A 21,527-nucleotide genomic window follows, 5' to 3' on the forward strand; every position below is an offset into this window, starting at 1 on the left:
CTGCCGTCTGATGTATAAAAAGAGCCTGGAATGGGCAGGCTTATTTTTCCTGCCAGGACTTTTTTTTTTTTATTAACTGTAAAAACATTCAGATCTGGCCTTTGCTGCTGATGGGGGGAAGGCTGTTCAGGATGCCTTGTTCAGGGGCACGGGAGGGAGCGTGGTGTGGGGGTGCAGGACCCAGTAGCCTCAGGGGGAATTGGTTATTTCATGAAGGGAGGCTCTTACTAGGGAATCAGCCTCCACTGCTGTCTGTGACACTTGCAGCTCTGAGATGCTGGGGTGGGAAAACCACCCACTCATCTGGCATAGTCCTGGCCTTCATCCCACATCCTGCACGCCAGCTCCTGCTGGAGAACGTGGTGAGGGGCACAAGGGATGCCCTGGGAAGGCACAAGGCAATGATTAGTCTGGTGCTCCCCTGCCTCTGCAAGGCTTTCTGGTCAGGAATAGCAGGATTGCCGACCAAACATGGGGATCCTATCTTGGCAATCCTTAGTTCTTAGTAATAATCCTTAATTTTCCAGGCTGCCCTGACAGCCTGGCTTCCCCCTCTGCTCACATCTTGTGGTTGTTGCTGCATCGGATGCGGTTGGGAGCCGGGGCTGGCTCGGCTGCTGTTGGGACGTGGGGTTTGTTGGGTGAAACCAAGCCTGAGCAGGCTCACATGTACCCCATCTGTTCATGGGATTTCCTCTGTAGAAATTTTTTCCACTATGGTTTTAGGTGGGTACATCCATCATAAAAATTGGTGGAGGGAGTAGTTCAGCAATCCAAATCCAATTAACACCACTGAGGTGCCTTTGTAACTGCCCTGTAACTGGAATGGGGTCACTTGGTGTTGGGCAAGCTGGGGTGCACTTGGATGGCACAGGTACTGCTCCTAATCTCACAGGGAGGTGTCACCAGCAGTGGCTTTTAGAGAAAGATCTTTTTCTTTATTTTCTTTGAGCTTACCATCACACTGGTGCTTTCCCAGAAGTGAATAAATGCAAATAGGGATGCTGACAGGAACGAGTGGGGTGTCCAGGTACCCCATATCTGTCCCCATTTCTCTTTTTGGGCCTGGAGCTGTGCTGGTGGCTCATTCTAGGGAGGCACAAGAGGGAATGTGGCTCCACAGGTTGAATGCAGTGAATTTGGAAATTAATAATAAAGCCTTGGCATGTTGGTGAGGTCAGGGAAGCATAATTTTCAAAGGACAGGGCTAAACCAGCAAACCTGGTGGGGAGGTGGGAGAGAGAAGCATTTTAAAGCTTTCAAACAGCTTCTGCCTAAAATTACATTTTGAATGTGGTTCCTTGGTGGATTAACAAGACTCAGTGCCTGGGTAAATGAATAAACAAAACCCAGAATCATCTCCAGGTTCTGTGTGGCCATCTCCTCCGTGGGTGAGTCACAGAGGCCGGTGTCCCTCCAGCTGTGAGCATCCTGCACTGGTTCCTGCACCGGGGAAGATGCTCAGGGAGATACAAGGCTGATTGGCTCGGTGGGATGTGGCAGGAGAGGTGGCATTTTTAATGTGCTTTTGTCATAACTCTGACCATGTTTGCCCTGGTTTTGTTCCCCACAGAGCGCAGCTGCTGCCCCGAGTCCCGTGCTTGGAAACATTCCCCCGAATGACGGGATGCCTGGGGGCCCCATCCCGCCCGGGTTCTTCCAGGTAGGCTGCGGCTCCTCCCGGTGTCCCTCCACACCGCGCACGTGTTTGCTTTCGCTCTGGGTGTCAGCGCTGTCGTGCCTGTGTTTTGGTTTTTTGTTTGTTTTTTTTTTTTTTTTTCCCCCAAGAGGATGCTAGGGGAGCAGCATGCCTGCACAGCTGACCTGTCTAGGAATAATTCGTGTTCTGCTGTCCTTCCACGTTTGCTTTCTATCTTTTGTGGCCTTAAAGCAAATTCCTTTCTTGCTCGAAGAGGTTACTGTGTATTTACAACCAATGTTTTTTTTCCAAGCTGCTTGGTTTGTGTTTGGGTTGGGATTGTATTTGTTCTCCAGTCCTAACAGACGTGTGTAATTGAAAACATTCTGGATTTTGATTCCTGAAACTTTTTCCCCCTCCTCTGGTTAACCACTTGATTTTTTCCAAATGCAATCACTGAATGCATTAACAAACCCTGGCTGCGGCTGCAGGCGGGAGTGGGCTCCAGCCAAATCCCTGAATGCCGTGGAGGCACCTTGTAAGCAAATACCCAGCAAAGTCCCCAAAGTCCCCTCGCTCCTTCCTTATCCCACAACAAGCTCTCACAGAGGAGGGGGTAACGTGTTTGGAGTGATGCTGACAGAAAGGAGATCAACAAGCACAAAGAAAAGGAGTTTTCAAACCTTGAACCTTGGGGGTTTTTCTCAGGAATCTCTTTGCCCGGATTGAGCTGCACTGGTTTGCAGCAACATAAGCTTTTGGTGCTTTAAAATCCTCCTGCTCGAGGATGAAACACTTGTTCGTGTAAAAAAATGGGATAAGAGTCGAAAGGAGTATTTGTTTTGGCAAGCTGGGCTTTTTTTAATCTGGGCTTTTGATTTGTATATGGGAGAACTTCTCGGGCAGTAGACAGGCGAGCTCGATAAGGAGCTTGTGATTTATTGTGGCGATATCTGAGCCCGGTATCGCCGATTGCATTTGTGTGGGAAGGGGGAAGGAGGGTCCCGTCTTTTTTTTGAGAGAGAAGGAGAGATCCCATTTCCTGAACATGCTTCTGACAGAGTAAGAATATCCGATATTGATCGGGAGCCCTAAAACAGGCGAATCTTGTAGCGGCACTCGGCAGCAGGGGGTGAAGCCGACGGCGGAGATGCAATCTCGCAGGTCAGAGCTGCTGCCAGCAATCCGAGTGCCAAGCTGCTGCTTCCAACAAATGTGTCTCCAAAACGTCCTGATCTCGCCCCGCGGTGAAGCTGACTGTCCTTTGGGGCTTCTGTCACGCCGAGCTGCGAGGGCTGCAAAACTGGCATGAATTTAGGGCAAGGCATCGAGAGGATGGGTTGGCTTTCCCAGAGTGGGAAAGGTGAGGAAGAGGAGTCACATCTCTCCAGACTTTTACTGTTCATATTGCCGTCTCGACTCTTCCCGTTGACAGCCTCCAAGCTGTCCCCCCTTTTTTTTCCTTTCTGCCCTCCTGTAGCACTTTTGCACGGAAGGTCTGATTCAGGAGCAAACAACCCGTCTTAGCTCCTTGCCTCCCATGCAGCTGGCCCAGGAGCCACTGGGGAATGTGGTGTCTCAGAAGCAGGAGTGGATCCTGAAATCCCAGACAATTGTAATAACACCAGGACAGGTTATGCTGCCCATCCCCAGCACTGCCAGAGGGAAGAGAGGATGGGTGCTGGTGCATATGGTTCACATGTGACATCTCAAGAGCCTGCCTTTCCTGAAAGCCCTCCAACATCTGGTTTCTTCTCCCAGCCCTCGGGATGGAAAGCAGAAGAAAAATCCCACCTTTTAACACAGTCTGAACATCGCTTCCATGAAAGCTTGTCTGATTTATTGAGGGTGTTGGAGCTCATTCCAGCTTCAGGAGATGCTGGAGACCAGCTCTTGCAGAGATGGGCTGGAGGCTCAGTGCTGAGCCAGTCACAGCTTGGGGGTAATTTCCTATCTGTAGGAGATTAAAATGCCTAAATTCAGAGGGCAAAAACAAAAAGGTCACAGAAGATAGAAAGGACTTCTCCCCCAACCCTTGGTGTATGCCAGCGCTGGGAGTGAGCGAGGTGGTGCCACCTCAGCCAGTGCCATCCTCATGCCAGGAGAGGGCTCAAGGGTTTTCAGCATCTTGTTCTTCTGCATCAGGGACCTGCAAGGGATACCCCAAGGGTAGCAGGCATGGGCAGATAGTTTTTGAGAGGATTTATAGAGCCTGATCATGTCCAGACGTGGTGGGGAGTCACGCAGGGAGCTGAGGAATGAGTCACCAGCAAAGCTCAGGAAGCAGAAACTCTGCACTGCCACCCTGGGGGGCAGCCCTGCATGTGAGGATGTTCACCTCAGGCATAGGGAAAAAACTATATGGACCATTTCTGGGATTCTGTAGACCAAACGCATGTGAGGGAGCTTGGAGGAGAAGGAGTGCTCCAGGAAAGGGAGAAGCAAGGAGGACTCCAGGCTGCAGTGCCCTTCAGGTCAGGGGCCAAGGGAAGTGCAGCCTGCAGAATTTCCCAAAATGATGGGGAAGCAGAGGCCCCTGGCACTCTTTGAGTTGCTGGGGCATTTCATGGTGCCAGCCAGTGGCACAGTATCGGCTGTGCTCCGGACAAAAGGTTGGCTGGGTTGACGGCCAGCATGGGTAGATGCTTTTATTTAAATCTCTCTCTTTGTCCCGTTGAGATGAACAAACAAACCCTCTGCTCATCCTCCTAAAGGTCATCAGAGGCGTTCCTGCTTTTGTTTTGAAAGCTGGATTGATGCCGGGGTGCAGATCCCTCGCAAGAGGGATGGGGGGGGATGCCAGGGAAATACAGGAAGGAAAAGAAAAATTGAAAGGAACTAATACCACACCTTTATGCCACTAAACAAACGGGGGGCCGAGTCAGCAGCCCCCCCAGGCATGCCTGCTGTCCCCAGCGCAGAGTCCCCGCGCCGCCCCGTACCCCGCGCTGATGAAATGGAAAGTTGACCATAAATCAATGTCGGCGCTGCGTTAGCTATGCATCAGCGGCTCGGCGCCGAGATGCACCAAAACAAAGCACCGGCTGCTCCGTGTTCCCACACTGCCCCCTAATGCAGACAGACCTCGAGAGCTGGGCAGGACGGGGGCTCCAGAGCCCGGGGGGCTCCCCCAACATCCCCTGCCATCCCCTCCTCTCCTCCCCGCGGCCTGGAGACCTCCTCCTTTGGGTGAGGTCGCCCATGGGGTGAGGATGGTGAAGCCAGGGACAATAGGAAGGGGTCCATGTTGTCCTGCTCCCTCCTTGGATGCCACCATTTTCCCCCTGCTGTTCTGGTGTCTCAGTGGGATCTCCCACTGTTCGGCGGGTGCCACCAGCTCTGGCCAGCCAGTTCTGGTGAGGCAGCACGAGAGCCATAAAACCAGGCTGCTTTTCCCAAAATCATGGGGTAGAACTTGGTACCAGCCTGCAACAGGCAGGGCTTGAAGGAAGGTAGCCTACAAGCTGGAGGAAAGGAAAAGCAAGTATCAGAGAAAGTTTTTTCTGGAAGTTTAGTAGGATGCCCGAGGCTTTTGTACCGAGCGTCTGGAGCATATGGTGGGATTTGCAGTCAACTTTCTCTCGGGTGCTCCAGCCAGATGGAGGTGACTGTTCTTGGCTCTGGCTGACACGGGTTTGTTTCCTGAAGAGCTTGTGTTAAACATATTCCTTAAAACCAGGCTTCTGCAGTTGGGAGCCCCAGCTGCAGGCGAGGCAGAGCTCCTGCCCACGACTGCCTTTCGCTGTCTGCGGGGGGAGCTTGGCTCGCCTCGCCTCGCCTCGCTGCCTTGCCTTGCCTTGCCTAACCTCGCCTTGCTTTGCCTTGCCTTGCTTTGCCTTGCTTTGCCTTGTCTAACCTCTCCTGGGCTCACTTTGCCCTGTCTTGGGAAGGTCCTCACCCAGCACCACATGCTGGAAGTCAACTGGGGTCTTGCTCTTTGAAGGCAACTGGAGCATCTCTCCTAAAGGCTCCTTCAGAGATAGCTCTTTTTTTCCTTGTCAACTTGCAAAACATCTCTCTCCTTCAGTAGAAATAAATCTCCTCTCCAGTAAACCCAGGCATGGCTTTAATTAATATCCATCTAATTTATTTTAGTGTTTTCTAACGTCAAAACTGGCAGGCAGGGGCAAGTATTTTAAACACAAGATGCCTCCCTATTGCTAACTCGAAACCATCGGTGTCTCGTGGCAGTGATGCTTTGCCTTCTCGTACCATCCTGCCTTGTTCTGCCACCCCCAGAGGTGCTTGAAAATGTTTTTAAATAGCAAAACTCCCCCATTAGCTGAAAGTATGTAGCCCATAAAACATGATCCATTTGTGGTGAATTACGCTGGAAACATAAATTGACACACACAGAGCTATGATCGCTCGTGCCATTTTCCATCTTTAATATTTTACAAGAAGTTTGAGGAGTCGAGCTCATGAAAGACAGAGTGGAAATAACCTGATCTCCTGGAAAATCCCTGTAGGAAGCAGCTGTGGCAGCAAACTTTGTCTGTCCAGTGGGCCAGGTTGGGCTTTTAAAGTCCCTGGAGTGTAGAGGGGAGAAAGAAATGAAGCAGGGGAGGCTGGGGCACCGACAGCTGTTGGAAACAGTTTCCTCTAATGCCATTTTAGCTGTTGGGGTTCTTTTTCGAGGCAGCTACAGGAAGATGAAGAATAACCCCACACAAAGAGTGTCCAGTTTGAGGGGAAGAAGGAGAAACTTGAGAGATTAAGGGGTTTCTGTGGCTGGGGAGAGTGCTGGTCTGGAGATGAGAGTGAAGCAACTGCAGAGCAGGTCCTGCTCACCCAGCATGGCGTGTCAAGGAGCTGTGCCTCCATCCAGGCTGGATGGAGGAATGTGGAGGGAGCAGGACAGCATGTGTTCAGCCTCCTCCTTTAACAGGAGTAGTTAATAACTGCTAAACACACGTTTCTCTAAGAAAAGAGGGATGTTCTGTTGGTTGGAGCCCACATGTCGTCTCTGCAAAACACTTGTCTGAACTGCCGTGATCCATCGGGATCATCTGCTGCTCCCTCTGCAGCGAGGCAGTCCCGTACAAAAAGCCAACCACTCCAGCAGGCGTTCCCAGCCCAACACAGATCCCAGCCCTGAAACATCTGCAAGTATTTATGGAGATAACAGTATCCAGAGGGACTGCTTTCTGACAGAGCAGGGCAGCCGTGCCGAGGGGGCCGCGGCGGGCGCAGCTTGGAGCAAACATTTTGGATGCTGCTGCATAGAAAAAGCAAGAAAAGCAGGAAAATTTTAAAAGCTGCTTTCAGCTCCTCCCTGCCTGCCGAAACATTTGCACGAGCTGGGCGTCACCTTATCCAGAAGTGTCCTCTGGGAATGGTACCACATGGGATAATGTGAGGGCAAGGATGCTGCGGCACCGAGTCTGGAGCATCCCGGGAGCAGCCTTGGTGTCAGGGCAGGAGCACGCTCCAGAGGATGCACTCAGCAGCACAAACAATGGATGCTCCCTGGGTCCAGCTGCCACAGGGGATTTTTCTCTGGTGGAAATGCTGCCGTGTCTCATAGGTGCTTTTTCTCCAATAATCAAACATTGTTTGCTCACTAGCTCGAAAGGCAGGCTCCAAGCATCACCTTCAGGCCCAGCCAGGGTGCCTTCAGGTGGCCATGTCCCCCGTGTGTTTGGTACTTGTTCACACCTTCACCTGCTGCAGAATATGAGGGAAGGACATCAGTGCCTGGACAGCAATGACCCCCTCCTGCAGCACAAGGCAGGCATTGTGGAGGACACTGGCTCTTGCATTGATGGGGCTTGAGGTTTGGCCTCTGCCAGCCCTGATTTTTACCTTTCACTTGGTTTCATCACTCATTCACCTCTTCTGATCTTCCCTACCCCAAATCTTGCAGTTGAGATGTGTAGGAAGGGCTTTGGGGGTGTCCAGACCTTACTGGGGGATGGTGGGAGGTGTCTGCTGCCCCTGCTGCACTTTGCATTCACAGACAGAGTTAGCAACTCAGAAGCAAAAATAAGTCAACTTCCATGCCTGGAGAGGACTTCTGCTAAAGGAGGTTGATGCTGCAGTTGGAATTCAGAAGTTTGTCTTCTCCGCTCTGGTGGGACATGGATGGAGAAGGCAGTGGGGAGGGTTGTCTTGAGGTGCTGTGACCTCGTCCAGATGAGGTTGGCCAGGAACTAAGGGCAGGGGCTGGTTCCTTTTGGCATCTGGAAAATAAATGGTGGTGTAAGTGGTGGGATTTCAGCGGCTGGAGCAGAGAAGCTGGCAGGAGGCTGTTGGTTTAAATCTGCTTGGCTCCATCTCGCCACTGAACCATTGAAATTTAAAAAAAAAAATTAAAAAAAAAAAGAAGAAAAAACCCACCCTCTCACTTTATTTACATTGCACTCAAGTTTCCGCTGTACAAAAGATTTGCAGGTGCAAATATGTCCTGCCTTCATTAACTTCCCCTCCCTTTTTAATTTATGTGATTTCAATTTTCCTTCCCTGTACTGTTAATTAGGGGACCCTCTAATCAGTACCATTATCACAGTGGTATTCATGTTTAGGAAAGCTGCTAAACAAATGCTTGCAAAATTGCTAAATGGCTAATTAATGTCTGTTAATTAAGAAAATTGCTCATGGTAACAAACCATGCCATTGCTGGCAGCAGCTAGAAGGCGAACACTTGTTGAAATTAGTAACGAGGCAGGTAGAGAACATCTGCTCCGGCGCCGGTCCTGGAGCCTGCCGCCGCTTCCCATCACCTACTGACAGAGCTCCTGTGCTTTCTCTACCAATTACACCTCCTTTGACTCAAAAAATACTTTTTTTTTTTCTTTTTTTTTTTTTTTCTTTTTTTCCTTTTCCTCACGTTAACACGCACCGGTATATCTTGCACCGAGCTCACAGTTTTTCCAAGCAAATTTTCATTTTGTGCTTTTAAGGGAAATTAAAAAAAAAAAAAAAATTAAAGTGGGCGTTCAAGCCCAAAATGTCAGCGACTGCTGCATTGCAGTCTTAAACCTGCACCAACTAATCTCTCCTTTTTTCCCCTAGACATCCTTTCTTTGCTGGCAAGCCATTTTACTCTCATCCTTAGGGAATCCACCTCGAGGAAGGATGTTGCATCCCTTCAGCGTGGCGGTGCAGCCCCGGTTGTGCCGGCCAAACGCTGCCCAAGCGTGAGCTGGGACGTGCACCTCGTCCTCTGCGCTCGCTCCAGCACCTCCAGTGAACCACGGTCAAAACACAAACCCAGAGGTGTTTCCGACCTTTGGGATGAGAGAGGAAAAAAATACTTTTTTTAATTTTTTTTTTTTTAGATTTTTTTTTTCCTTTTTTTCTTTTTTTTTTTTTTTTTTTTTTTTGGTTTGGGGGTAGTTTTTCTATTTCCCCCCAGCCTCTCTGGTCCTCTCCTGCATATTTTTTTTCCTCACTGCACGCCCCTGCAAAGTGTTTCCCTGTGTGTTTATCATTGCAGACTTGGTTGAACCACTGGACCGTTTACTCTCAATGTGGCCACTGTATTTTGAAAGATGTTCTGATTTTGAATATATATTTTTTTCACTTATATCATTACTCATTGTTCAGCTACAAATGAATATAAAATCAATTAAAAAAAAATAAAAAGGAAAATAAATTTATTTAAAACCGGGAGGACTGACTCCCTGCCTGAACAGGTCCACCTGTGAATCCTTTTTTTAGCTCTTTCTGCGCTTTCATGTGCTAATCTATAACCTCCTTCTACTGTCTGACCTCACAGGGACCGCCTGGGTCACAGCCCTCGCCACACGCACAGCCTCCACCCCACAATCCTAACAGCATGATGGGACCCCACAGTCAGGTAAAGACACTAGTGATGGGTAGGGCTGTGAACCGGGACGTGCGCTCGATTTACTTCTTTTTTTCCCCTCTGTAAGCATGCTGGGCAGCGGGGACCCGCTCCCCGGGGAGCATCCCCCTGGGCACCCCAGCTCCAAAGCAAAATGTTGGGTTTTTTCCCTTTTTTTTTCTTTTTTTTTTTTCTTTCTCTCTTTTTTCTTTTTTTTTTTTGGTGTTTTTTGGATATGCAGTTGTCAATGGACTGAGAAGTCAATCGTGGGTATCAGACTGTTTTACCTTCCCAAGATAGCCTGAGAAATTTAACTTGATGTGGATTTTTAAGCTTCTGTTAGTAGCAGCAGTTGTAAAAAGAAGTAACATTAAGCCTTTCTTCTTTTTTTTTTTGTTTTTCAGTACTTAGCACTGGGGTTTTTTGTGTGTGCGTGTCTGTATGTGCTTATTTGCCACTTTTTTTTTATAATATATCTCTATATATTAAACTTGAACATTATCTAACACTCAGGGTTTCCCATGCACTAATTTTAACAGCCTCACCTAGTATTGCTGATGCCAAACACGCTCTCAAACAATAAACCTACAGAGAAAATGTCTAGAAAATGGACTCCAGACACCTTTCTCTTTTTTTTTTTTTCCCTTTTGAAACTTAACTTTTTTAAAAAGGATGTCTCCAGAAAAAAAAAAAAAAAAAAGAGCAGTGTGTACAGGCTAACCAGCGTGCGTGGGGAGTGTGCTGCCTCCCCAGGGCTCAGCCCTGACCCCTTTTTGTGTACCCACAGCCGTTCATGTCGCCGCGCTACGCCGGAGGTCCCCGGCCCCCCATCAGGATGGGCAACCAGGTACCGTGCTCACGGGCTTCTGGATTTCCTTGGGATAGCTGTTATTTGGGAAGGGGGATGAGGGCCAGGTGTCCTGCAGATGCTCCTTGGGTTTGGGTGGCAAGCATCACCTCCTTGGTCACCCTTCTTTTTCCTAGTGCCGGATCATCGGGTGTCACTTAACAACGATGGTTTAATTTTATTTTGAGGTTTGGGCCTATCCAGGGTGGAAACAGCAGTGGGAATGTGCTGCTTCCCAGCTGTGGTGTTCCCAGCTGGGCTGTGCCATGCTGCATGCTCGCTGCCTGGCTGGATTTTCCCTGCAATCGCAGAAAATTAAAGTGATGGAGATAATCCTGCCTGAGCGTTTAGATCAGCAGTGGGGTCAAGCAGGGCAGGTCACTGCTGAATTTTTTGGGTTGGATTTATCCTCTTATCCCAGCTTATACAAGGGCAGTTTGTTTCTGGCCTTGTGGACAGAGGCTCCCACCCCACGCCCTACCTGGACACATGCGTGGCCTTTGGTCTCCTTGCCAGTGATGCTATGCAGATCCATAGGGTAATGGCCAAGCCAGAGGTTATTTGTAAGGGAAATTAAAGGAAAACCGTAATTCCTTTGAGTAGCAAAGGTGTCTGTTCAAAAATTATCTAGGGAGCTTGTTTTTTGGCTGTCAGCGTGATTCTTCTGTAGGTCTAATTAGCAGAAGGAGCAGGATAGTCAGGAAGTAGGATGTACCAGCTTGCTCTGGGTTTGTGCTCGCTGGATTTGAGACTTGAATCTTTGGAGTTTGCTAACTGATGCTGAGACAGCTGAGATGTAGCTGAGAAAAACCCAGAAGGGGCTAAGGGAGGACCCCCATGGCTGGAAGAGCCTTGCACCCAGGGCACTGATGATCTAATGAGGTATTAATTCACTGCACCTCCTCATGGGTCAGTTTTAACAGGACCCCATCCTGCAGTGGTTCTTGACTCATCCCAAGCTCTGCTGCAGTTGAGCACAGTCAGCTGGGTAGGCAGGAGAGGCAGGGGGAACTGGTTTGAGGAGGCTGTCCCCACAGCAGGATCAAGTGTCCAGGATTGGGTAAAGTTAATTAGAAGGATTTCATTTTTTTCCCCTCAAACACCACATAAAAAACACATGTTTGTACCTAGGCAGAGCTCAGCGAGGTTATGGTCACATCCTGAGGGACAAGAGGAATAAATAGGCAGGCAGGAAGGTCAGGCAGCAGAAGTGTAAATATCCACCCCTGCAACCCTCCTGGTTTATCTTCCTCCTGCTGCCAGCTTCCAGCCTGCAAAAAACTTGGGATTGGGCTGATTCTGCCTCAGCACAGCTGTGTGCACCCAGGGCCTGTGCTGTGCTCCAGCACAGGGCTCCTCGGTGTTGGCATCCAGCGTAGCAAAACTGTTTACAGTTTGCTTCCCTCAGGCAGACAATATCTGCATTTTTCTTTCCCTTTATCTGTTTGGAGTAGCCTTTGAAGCTTAAATAGCAGCATTGCCCAAGTGGAACGTGAGTTTGGGGAGGGAGCCTTGCTCTGCTGCACATGGAGCATCTATCTCCCCAGCACAGCCAGTGAATCACTGTCTGGTTTGGCCCTGGTGCTGTGTGTCACCAAGGTGCCATGCTGCTCCTCACCTTTCCCTGCTGGATTTGACACCGTTAACCTGCTCAACCCATGTTTTCCCCTGCTTTCCTAAAATACAACAGCATTTGGCCTGGGGGGAGGGGGAATCACCTTGTTTGGAGTTTAGAGAGGGTTTGCAGAAGGATGAAGGCGGCAAAGACCTGGAGGCTGTAGCAGTGGGATGTGGGATGCAGCAGGATGCAGGGGGATGTGGGATGCAGCAGGATGTGGCATGCAGGGGGATGCAGGATTTACTTTTTTAATCTTGCTCCCTTGCTTTCCCAGCCCCCGGGTGCTGTTCCCGGTACACAGCCATTGCTGCCCAATTCGATGGATCCCACGCGACAGCAAGGTAAACCCAGCAGAGCAGGGTCAAGCGTTGATGTTCTTAATTAGCTGCTAATTTGGGACCCAGAGTGACTGTGGTGCTGTGTAACACCCCTGCTTTCTTCCCAACAGGGCACCCTAACATGGGCGGCCCCATGCAAAGGATGAATCCTCCGCGAGGGATGGGCCCCATGGGTCCCGGTCCGCAGGTAAGCCCAGTGCCAAAGCACATCCTACAAACCATGGGAGCAACCTCCTGGGGCTCAGGGCTGGGAGTTCCCCCCCACGCCCTGTCCCCCCATTAGTGTTAATGTGTTTTACATTAGTCTTGCATCTGGAAATCCCTCCTTTTAACAGGAGTGAGGTCCTCAGAGCTCATTAAGGGTATTACAGCCTCCCTCCTGCCCTTCTGTCAGAGGGGATGGCACTTAGCTCCACGCTGGAGCAGCCTTTGAGTGCATTACACTGCCTGCCTGGGAAACAGTTACAACCCTAACTGCAGGAAAGGGAAAGGAGGCTTGCATTTGAAATTAATAAATAAAAAGAAATTGCAAAGATCCCTTTAGCAAAGGGAATAAGGCTTTCCCCTGCGAGGTTCCCCTCCACCTGCCCTTCCTGCTGCCTGCTTGAGTTGTCTATTTCAGGAAAGGGGAGTAAACTTGAAATTAAGCAGATCTGGGTTAATATATGCTGTCTTTCTGTTGATTCACTTTATGGAGTGGCTTGTTGTTGACTCACTCCTGTTTGTTCCTTCTACGAGACTTCAAAACCAGATTACCATATTTTGGTTGGAGGTTTATCCTCTCTGCATCGTCGCCTACGTGGAGTTTGTAGCGCGAGGATCAGAGTCTGTCAGGAGATGAGCGGGTGCGCTGGAGTTTTGTTTTGTTTTTCCCCTGGAGACCGTTGAGAAAAGTGAATGTTGTGTAAAGAAGGAGTTGTGTCATGTCTTTAGCACCAACCTGAGGATGCTGCTCAGTGGTGCTCGGCCACGTCCACGGGCACCCGGATCCATCCTAAGGCAGGGGACAAAAAACCTGCACGAGCATCGTTTCACAGGCGAGCCCTCCCATAGCGCTGCTGCTGTGCTTGAAATCCTCCTTTCCTGGAGAATTACACCCAAAAAGAAAATTAAAAAAACAAACCCAAAAAAAACAAAGGCATTTGCAAGCGTGGCCTGTGCCAAGGCGAGCGGCGGCGGCTTGCCCGGGGGAGGCTGCTTCCCACTTCCAGAGCTCGCCGCGAAACTTGGAAGCGGCGAGCGCGCGCTGAGCGCCGCGTGGGATGGCGGCGGCTCTGGGAGCCGGCAGGAGTTGTGAAATGTTCAGAGCTTTATTTTTGACTCCGCCGTTCCCTGTGTATGTACATTAGGGAGAGGTTTTTTAAGAGGCAGCCTTTCCCTGGAGAAGCGCTGGGCTTCCCAATCTGGCACCCGCAGGCGCTGCCTCCCTGCAGCCGTCCAGGAATCGGCGCCTGCGCAGGCAGCCACCAAAAATAACGACCCAGACCCAGCATCCCCTCACACCTTGTGTGCCCAGGGCTTGTTTTCTTTAAGCTTTGCATTGGGACCTTCTTAAACACTTCTCAAACGATTCCAGAGGGCTTCAGAACATCTAGCCAGGACATCCTGGAGTCCTGACAGCAGCTCCTTATTACACAGCAGTGATGAATCATCCCTTTCAGCTGATTGCCGCTGCCTTTTTCCCTTTGAGTCCCATTTGTAGCTCTGCAGAAGCCAGGACAGGGTTTGCCAGCACCAGTATGAAGAGGGTTTGTAGCTCTCTGGGTTTTGGTGGTGCCTTGCCCAGGTCGCTCGGCACAGCTGCGTTCCCTCCTCACCCTCCCTGAGCATCTTTCAGCTGGCTTCGTTTTCCAGCCTTTCAGCTCCAATTAAAAACGCTGAGCCCTTTTTTTTTTTTTTTTTTAAACAAGGGGCTTGATGCTGCTATTCAGTGTAAATGGCTGAAATTTCTATCAATTAAGGACTTGCTGGTAATTTGTTTGGGGAAAACCCTTTTTTGCCTCTTCAAAACAAACTTTGGTGATGCCCTCAGCAGTGCACCATGCACTGGTTCACTGTAAATTCAGGTAAAAATTGACAACACTAAAGTATTGTCCAGTTTGGAGCACTCCAAGGGGCTGTGGTGTAGCAAGTGGCCAGCCATCCCTTCTCCTGCTGTAGCAGTTTTTACTTTTAATGGCAGAAACACAGTCCAAAAAGATGCATTACAGAAGAGAGGGAGGTGGGAGGGGAAGAGTGGCAACGCGACCTAAATCTGGCTGCACGTCGCCTGGAGGGCACACGGAGCAAAGCACAGACCAAATGGAGCGCAGCATTCGGGGGATTCCTGTTCCTCCACTGCCTTGGGCTTGGCTTTGTACTAGAGCTGGTTTTAGGAGATGAGGGATGCAGATCTGAGGCTCCCAGTCCCAGCTGGAGGCTAAGCCAGGGAGGAATAAGGCAGGAGAGGGGGCCCAGGGGGCTGCCTGCCCTCGCCCACTCCCTGTGGCTGCAGATCTGCTCCAGGGGATGGAGCAGAGAGATGGGGAGCAACAGCAAAACAAGCCTGGCTTGGTATTCCCTACTCCAGCAGTCATCCAGGGAGCAAGGAGTGCTCCATTTCTGGGGAGCTCATGCAGCCTTTCCTCATCCTTACACTGCAGCAGGAACCTTCCCAGTGGTGCTTTTTCTCCTCCTCCTGCCCCTGTTTTCTCCTGCACAAAGGGAAAAGTCCAAAAGGCTGTTGCTGGCGCTGGGGCTGTGAACGGATTTGCCTTGTGGAGGGGAGGGGGATGTTTTCCCTCTGCAGAGCAGGGAGGGGGAACTTTGGGGCTCAGCCTGGCTCCCATCCATATTCATCCTAGGGTTTTTTATAAACACAATTGCCTCTTATGTTCATCGCCATTAATTTTTTTTTTAAAAAGCTCATTTTTGCACACAGACTCACTTGTTTTTTGTTTGTTTATTGGCTTGTTTTCCCCTTTCTCTTGTCTCTCTGGCGTCCCTTCCCGTTACGGTAGACTGACCCTTGGTTATCGTTGCAGAACTACGGCAGCGGCATGAGACCTCCACCCAACTCCCTAGGTCCTGGCATGCCTGGAATTAACATGTAAGGCAATCCCCACACAGGGAGGTTTCACCACTGACTCGGGACTGTCTGCAGAAAAACACAACACTTATTTTTTCCCCTGTTTAATTTTGTCCCCAGGGGGCCGGGCGCTGGTAGACCGTGGCCGAACCCCAGCAGTGCTAACTCAGTGAGTATCTTGGGTTGGCTGGGAAGTGTGCTGCAAATGGGATCATTCCCCATTAGCTGGGCCCTGCTAATGAGAAGGGGTTCCTCAACCTCTTGCTTGGGCTGCTGGGACTCTCACCCTGGCCAGGCTGAAGGGCACTGGGGGTTTTAGCCGTGCCCTGATGGGATCCAGCCCATGGCTGAGCCTGTCTCTCTTGTCCCTGCAGATCCCATACTCTTCTTCATCGCCTGGTACATACGTGGTGAGTCCTCCTGCCCCTGCTGTGTGTCCTTTCGTCAGGAGTTCATGTGGTTTGGGGTGGGAAGTGGCACTGGGCTGGGTTTGGGGGTTGGGAGTTGGGGGAGGTGTTTGAAAACATGGAAAGGTGGGCAGTGCTCATATTTACACGTCTGACGCCAACATTGCTTCTGCAGGGTCCGCCCGGCGGCGGTGGCCCTCCAGGGACACCCATCATGCCCAGTCCTGCAGGTATGAGCCCTCTGAGACCTCTCTCTTCCAGGGCCATCCCTGCCCTGTTGGTTATGACCAATTTTTGTGGTTTTTGGCTTTCTGGGAAGTGAGCGGCATGGGCTTCTTAACTTTGGGATTGCATTTGGGGATGTTCCTACATCCCCCTGTGGTTTTGGATGGTGTGGCGCTCAGGAAGGTGAGGAATTACCTCCCCACCCTTCCCAGCCAAGAGTTGAATTATTTTTCACAGTTGAATTTCTGTGATTAAAAACTTTGTGGATCTTCATTAAATACAAATTAGCCAGAAAATGGTGGTAGTTAGAGGGAATTTTGGGTGATAAAATACAAAAGAATGAGTTCAAGTGGCATGAGTTTGTTTTAATTAAGAAATGAATTAATCACCCGACTTACTGGGCTTCACTGTTTCATAGATTCAACAAATTCAAGTGACAACATCTACACAATGATTAATCCAGTACCGCCCGCAGGCAGTCGATCGAATGTAAGTCTGCTTTCTAATAATTTACATATCAGATACCATAACAAATCATAATTAACTTCATCAGTTGAGAGTAAAGCAGTTTAATTGATTTCAGCCATTTGTTACAAAACAGAAATAAAACAAACCATCAAAAAGCGATTAACTCTTGGGCGACTTTGTTAATTTTTTATGCTTATTAAGAGAGCAGCAGTCCTGCTGCTCCAGCCAAGGTGCTGGGTTCTGTGGGATATGGGCAACCTTAAATCCTGTGGAATGTTGGTTGGAATGCTGTGCTGGAGCTCTGGGTCAGCCCTCCAGCCAAATTTTATAGGTGAACCCAGAGGACTATGAGCACCACAGCCTCAGGAGGTGATGCGGCCTCAGGTTGTGCCAGGGAATGTTTAGATTGGATATTCAGAATTTTTTTTTCATCAGAGGGGTTGCCAAGTATTGGAATGTGCTGCCCAGGTTAGTGGTGGAGTCACCATACCTGGAATTGTCCAAGAAATACGTGGATCTGGCACTTCAGGGTATGGTTTAGTGGGGGTGCTGTGTTGACTGTTGGACTTGGTGATCTCAAAGGACTTTTGCAACCTCAACAATTCAGTGATGGTGTGATACTTCCCTCCTTGCCCTGCTCCAGAGGGCTGGCTGGGGCAGGGACAGTCCTCAGGAACCACCGTGGCAGCTTCTTGGGGTTGTTCTCTGGCTGATTTTGTTTTTTTCACCTTTTTCTTCCACAGTTCCCAATGGGCCCTGGCTCTGACGGCCCCATGGGCGGCATGGGCGGGATGGAGCCCCATCACATGAACGGATCATTAGGTGAGCCTTGATAGTCCTTTATTCCCTGGGGACACTGGGAGAGCATCCCAGTGCCTGTTCCCATCCTGGGGTCAGCCCCCAGTTCGCACCAGCGCTCAAAGCAGAGCCTTTGGCTGGAAGTCAGCGGGGCTGTGGGAGCCACAGGGCCATGGCTGCAGGCCCAGTAAGGCTCTTCTCCTTTCTCTCCCCTCTCTGCAGGGTCAGGAGACATAGATGGACTTCCAAAAGTAAGTGGGGTTGGTTGCAGGGTGGGTGTGTGGGCTCTCCCCTTCCCTCAGCACTGGGGTGCTGCTGTGACCCTGATGGATGGGGACACGGGGAGCGTGACCGTGGCGTTGTCCTGCCCCTGTGGCATTTCGGGGGGCTGTGGGGACCTGCTCACCACCTCCCCTCCCATCTCCCACAGAATTCTCCAAACAACATAAGTGGCATTAGCAATCCCCCGGGCACTCCAAGAGACGACGGGGAGCTGGGAGGCAACTTTCTCCATTCCTTCCAAAATGACAATGTGAGTGAGTGCCTGCCTGGGGATGGGGGGACAGTCCCCGAGGTGTCCCAGCATGGGGTGGGTGGGCTTGGCAGAGTGTGGACTTGGGTTGTGCTGTGTGGGAGCTGATGCAGGACAGAAAAGGGGACAGGAGGGAATAAGGCAGTGGGTGGAAGTTTGGGGTGTGTGGTGGGATGGAGTGCACAGGTGAGGTGGAGAGGAGCCGGTGCAGAGGTGCCTGCGCTGGCCCGGCCCATTGGAAGCTCCGTGGGTGGCTGCAGACATCCCTCCTGTTCTCCCTCTATTAGCAGCATATACACACGTGCATGTTAATTATTTGTTTCAAATTGCATCTCGCCCCATACTGTTCTGCTGATTTTCTTCCCGGAAAAGCAAGTTACAGCGCAGATTAGGCCCTGATAAATTGGAGTCTCCAGCATCTCCTCTCTTCCTGGTTTATTAGATCCAATTAGGTTGCTGTGTAGTCATCATCAGCCTCCTTTTGCATCCCTCTCTTCGATGTCCGGGGCTCTGACCCGCCTGGTTTCTCACCGTGGCTCTGTCTCTCTTGCAGTATTCCCCCAGCATGACGATGAGTGTGTGATTTCCCTCCCCCTCCTCCTCTCCAGGATCAAGAGAGTCAGCTGCCGTTCGGAGGTTCTCAACGAATTATGCAAGAAGAAGAAGAAGCTAGGTGTATGGGCAGGGACACGCGTGGCGGGGGCCAAAACCCCAGGTTTAGTTTCATGCAATAAAAAGGCTGAACTTTTTATTCCATAAAACATGAAGGACAAAACTTAAAATATTTCAAGACATGACAAGACCCTTCTTTGTGCAGAAGGGTTTATATATGTACATGACACTTCTTTTTGGAAACAAACGGAAGCCTCTAGCACCCAACTCCGATCTCTTTGCTTTGTTCTTTTAAATAAAGACAGAAACCGAACCTGTTGTATGTTTGTGCCGTGCGACACCAGGAAGCTAGTCTAGATATGAAATCATGTTGTCTCTGTTGTAGTCATTTTTTTAAATAAACTGGACAGTTTACAATGGTGGTTTTCGTTCAGAAGGCCTGTGGTTTTTTTTTTGTTGTTTTTTTTTTTTTTCCCTTTTTTTTTGGTTTTGGGGGTTTTTTTCCTGTGTATTTTTTGGGTGTTTTTTTTTTTTTTTTTTTTTTGTTCGTTTGCAGCACAACGCTTCCTCCTCCAGTTAACAAGATCTGCTTTGGGGAAGAGACTCCACCACCTCGTTATAAACTTGTTAACGCAGGTGACCCCTTCTAGGATCACATCCTCGAATGAATCGTGATCTTGCTCTCTGTGACTGTGGCATGCACTGTGTTAGTCTTTCCCCCTCCTCTGAGTACAAGAAGAAATCTCTTGTCCCTCCCTTCCCCAGAATCCTTCAGCTGGTTCACTGCAAAAATAGATTTTTTTTAATAATTTTTTTTTTAATCCACCGAAAAAAAAAAAAAAGGTTAATCTGACCTGGGACTTTGAAACTGTGATCTCCAGCTAACTTTGGGATTTTCTGGGGGTTTTATTTGCTTTGGGGGTATTTTGTGGGGGGGTTTCTTTTCTTTAGAGATGTGCTCTTGTCAGGATTTCACTTATCTATGATTTGGAACTGGATGGAGATATTTTTTAAGGAATTCTTGTTGTTAAAATGTAACCTTGCTATTCTGTAGGCTCGCTCTGTAATAAGAAAATAAAAATTAATGGCAAGCATCGAAGGCCCTTCCTTCTGGTGGGAGAGGAAGGGACGAGCCAAGGCGGCGGGTTGGGATCTCTGTACATGACACTGCCCTGTAGTTTGGTCTTGGTTTTTCTCCAGCTCCCATTTCTGCTCCATGTATATCATATTCTGTAAAATACTCTCTCCCTTGGATTTGACCTTTGTGCGGATTATTGAAAGCATTGTATCTTGTTTCAGTGTTTTTTCTTACCTTGTAGTCTGGTTCGAAAATTACCGAGAGGGGAAAAAAAAAAAATTATTATACATTGTAGTTTGTGTACGATATTTGTTGATAATGTTTTATTAAAGGGATGTCTTTTTTCCGCACCCCTTCATTGAAATGTTTTTGGGGGACATTTGGCTTGTTTTTATTATTCTGACAGCAAGACATGAGATGACAAAACAACTTTTTTTTTTAGTGTGTAATACGAATAATATTTTTTTTTAAATGTTTGCCTTCTTTTTCCTAGGCATTTTCATTCTTCTTTACCTGTAGAAAGTCAGGAGGGAGGGAAGGGTGGGTGGGATGGGGGATCTGAGGGTGTCAGTCTCATAGTGACAGTCAGGTTAATATTTTCCAGTTAATGCAGATTGGGCTCCCCAAGGGGTCAAATGTTTACCTTTTCCACTTTACATCTTGTTCAGGTGTGGGGGGCTTTTTCCTTTTTTTTTTTTTTTTTAGTTTTTTTTAGAGTTTTTGTGTTTTTGTTTTTTTTTTTTTTAGTTTTTTTTGTTCTGATGTGAGGAAATGAAAGGACCAGTTTTAATGTATTTTAAAATGAATAGCTAAATTATTGTCTTCATTGGTATGGGATGGTTTTTTGAATGAAACGGTTCCCCCTCCTTCTGCCCCCTCCCCCTGCTGTAATAAATATCAACATAAACATTTGATTTCGGTGCTCTGCAGTTTGTTTCTGGTGTTTGCTGCCAGACCCAGGGTGGGAGTTGGGTATTTTTTTCCAAACTTTAGCAAGGGCCAGACACCAGATTTGGGGTGCAGGAGCAGAGATGATGCAGAGCTGAGGAGGCATTTTAGAGGGGCTGACTGAGCCTGGGAATTCAAAATCCCAGAGGTATTCAGGACCATTCAGGATGCAGTTCAGGACCTAGGTGAGGTTTAATGATGCCTGTGTGTTTCCTGGAATTTTTTGGGGTTTTTTTAAAGCATTTTGAAAATTTAGCCTAGAAAATGGTCAGAGTTGTCTGCAGCAGGCTGAGGATGTTCTGGCTGGACTCTTGCCCTCCCCACACCCAGCCCGTCAGGCTGCAGGCAGAGAGGGGTATTTTAGGGGCTAAAAAGGGAATTTTGGTTCACTGTTCCCCAGGCTTTGCCCGTTAGAGGCTGGAAGAGTTGGGATACCAGCGTGATGATGGAGGCTGGTCTGCCCTGCAGCAGCTCCCTGGCGCTGGGTGCTGCTACTTCCCTTTGCCAGGGTCCTGCACTGCTGGGAGGTAAGAAAGGGAGGGGAATACACAAGTGTTGTTTCCAAATGTGTAAATACTGAGCTTGCAGTGGGGTCTGTGACCCCCTCCTTGGGCAAGAGCTGCAGTGCAGGGTGCGTGTGTGCACACAGGAGCAAACAGCTCCAGGAGCTACTGGGGATGAAGAAACCCAGGCAACCCAACCTGGTTCCCCAAGGGGCAGCATCAGAGGCTGGGGGGAAGATTGGGAAATTTTTAGGCTTTGCATGGGTGGTTGCAAGTGCCAGGTGCCTGAAACGCTCCCAGGAGCTGCTGTGTGAGACCTGTTCTCTGCCTTTGACTAGTTGGGGCAGGACATGGCTGGCTGTGAGCTCTCCCCCTCCTTGTGGGAATGTTCAGGCGTGGGCTGTGGGCTCGGGGGGCTGTGAGCCATCCTGGAGCTCTGCTGCTCCTGGGGAATGCTCCCACCTGGCACTGGCACCCACAGCCACGTCACTGCTGGAATTCCAGCAGCAGGCACCGTGTGGTTATGGATGCTCCTGGAGAAGGGCAAGGGGGCAATGCATTGGATGGCTCCTGGGTTTGGGAATCACCATCGGCAGAGGAGCAGGGTGTGTTTGCAACCTTTGTTGCCTGGGCAGGTTTGCTTCCAGGCTAATACCAC

At 49.5% G+C, this 21,527-nt stretch overlaps 1 protein-coding gene across 3 annotated transcripts in view; it reads left to right on the forward strand.

Moving 5' to 3' along the window:
* The window catches only part of SSBP3 (single stranded DNA binding protein 3), a 55,440-nt gene extending 35,672 nt beyond the window's left edge, over positions 1 to 19,768 (forward strand). For 2 of the 3 annotated variants that reach the window (XM_077785342.1, XM_077785343.1), the window contains 14 exons: positions 1,574 to 1,663; positions 9,360 to 9,440; positions 10,216 to 10,275; positions 12,168 to 12,234; positions 12,342 to 12,418; positions 15,255 to 15,319; positions 15,419 to 15,467; positions 15,673 to 15,708; positions 15,881 to 15,935; positions 16,349 to 16,419; positions 17,142 to 17,220; positions 17,419 to 17,447; positions 17,627 to 17,728; positions 18,282 to 19,768. In XM_077785342.1, the coding sequence (XP_077641468.1) occupies positions 1,574 to 1,663; positions 9,360 to 9,440; positions 10,216 to 10,275; positions 12,168 to 12,234; positions 12,342 to 12,418; positions 15,255 to 15,319; positions 15,419 to 15,467; positions 15,673 to 15,708; positions 15,881 to 15,935; positions 16,349 to 16,419; positions 17,142 to 17,220; positions 17,419 to 17,447; positions 17,627 to 17,728; positions 18,282 to 18,311 (891 nt within the window). In that variant the 3' untranslated portion in view covers positions 18,312 to 19,768. The remainder of the gene's footprint in view (positions 1 to 1,573; positions 1,664 to 9,359; positions 9,441 to 10,215; positions 10,276 to 12,167; positions 12,235 to 12,341; positions 12,419 to 15,254; positions 15,320 to 15,418; positions 15,468 to 15,672; positions 15,709 to 15,880; positions 15,936 to 16,348; positions 16,420 to 17,141; positions 17,221 to 17,418; positions 17,448 to 17,626; positions 17,729 to 18,281) is intronic. The other variant, XM_021541966.3, reaches the window with a different exon arrangement.
* The last annotated feature ends 1,759 nt before the right edge of the window (positions 19,769 to 21,527 follow it).

Source organism: Lonchura striata, chromosome 9 (genome assembly GCF_046129695.1).
Source record: "Lonchura striata isolate bLonStr1 chromosome 9, bLonStr1.mat, whole genome shotgun sequence".
Classification (NCBI taxonomy): domain Eukaryota; kingdom Metazoa; phylum Chordata; class Aves; order Passeriformes; family Estrildidae; genus Lonchura; species Lonchura striata.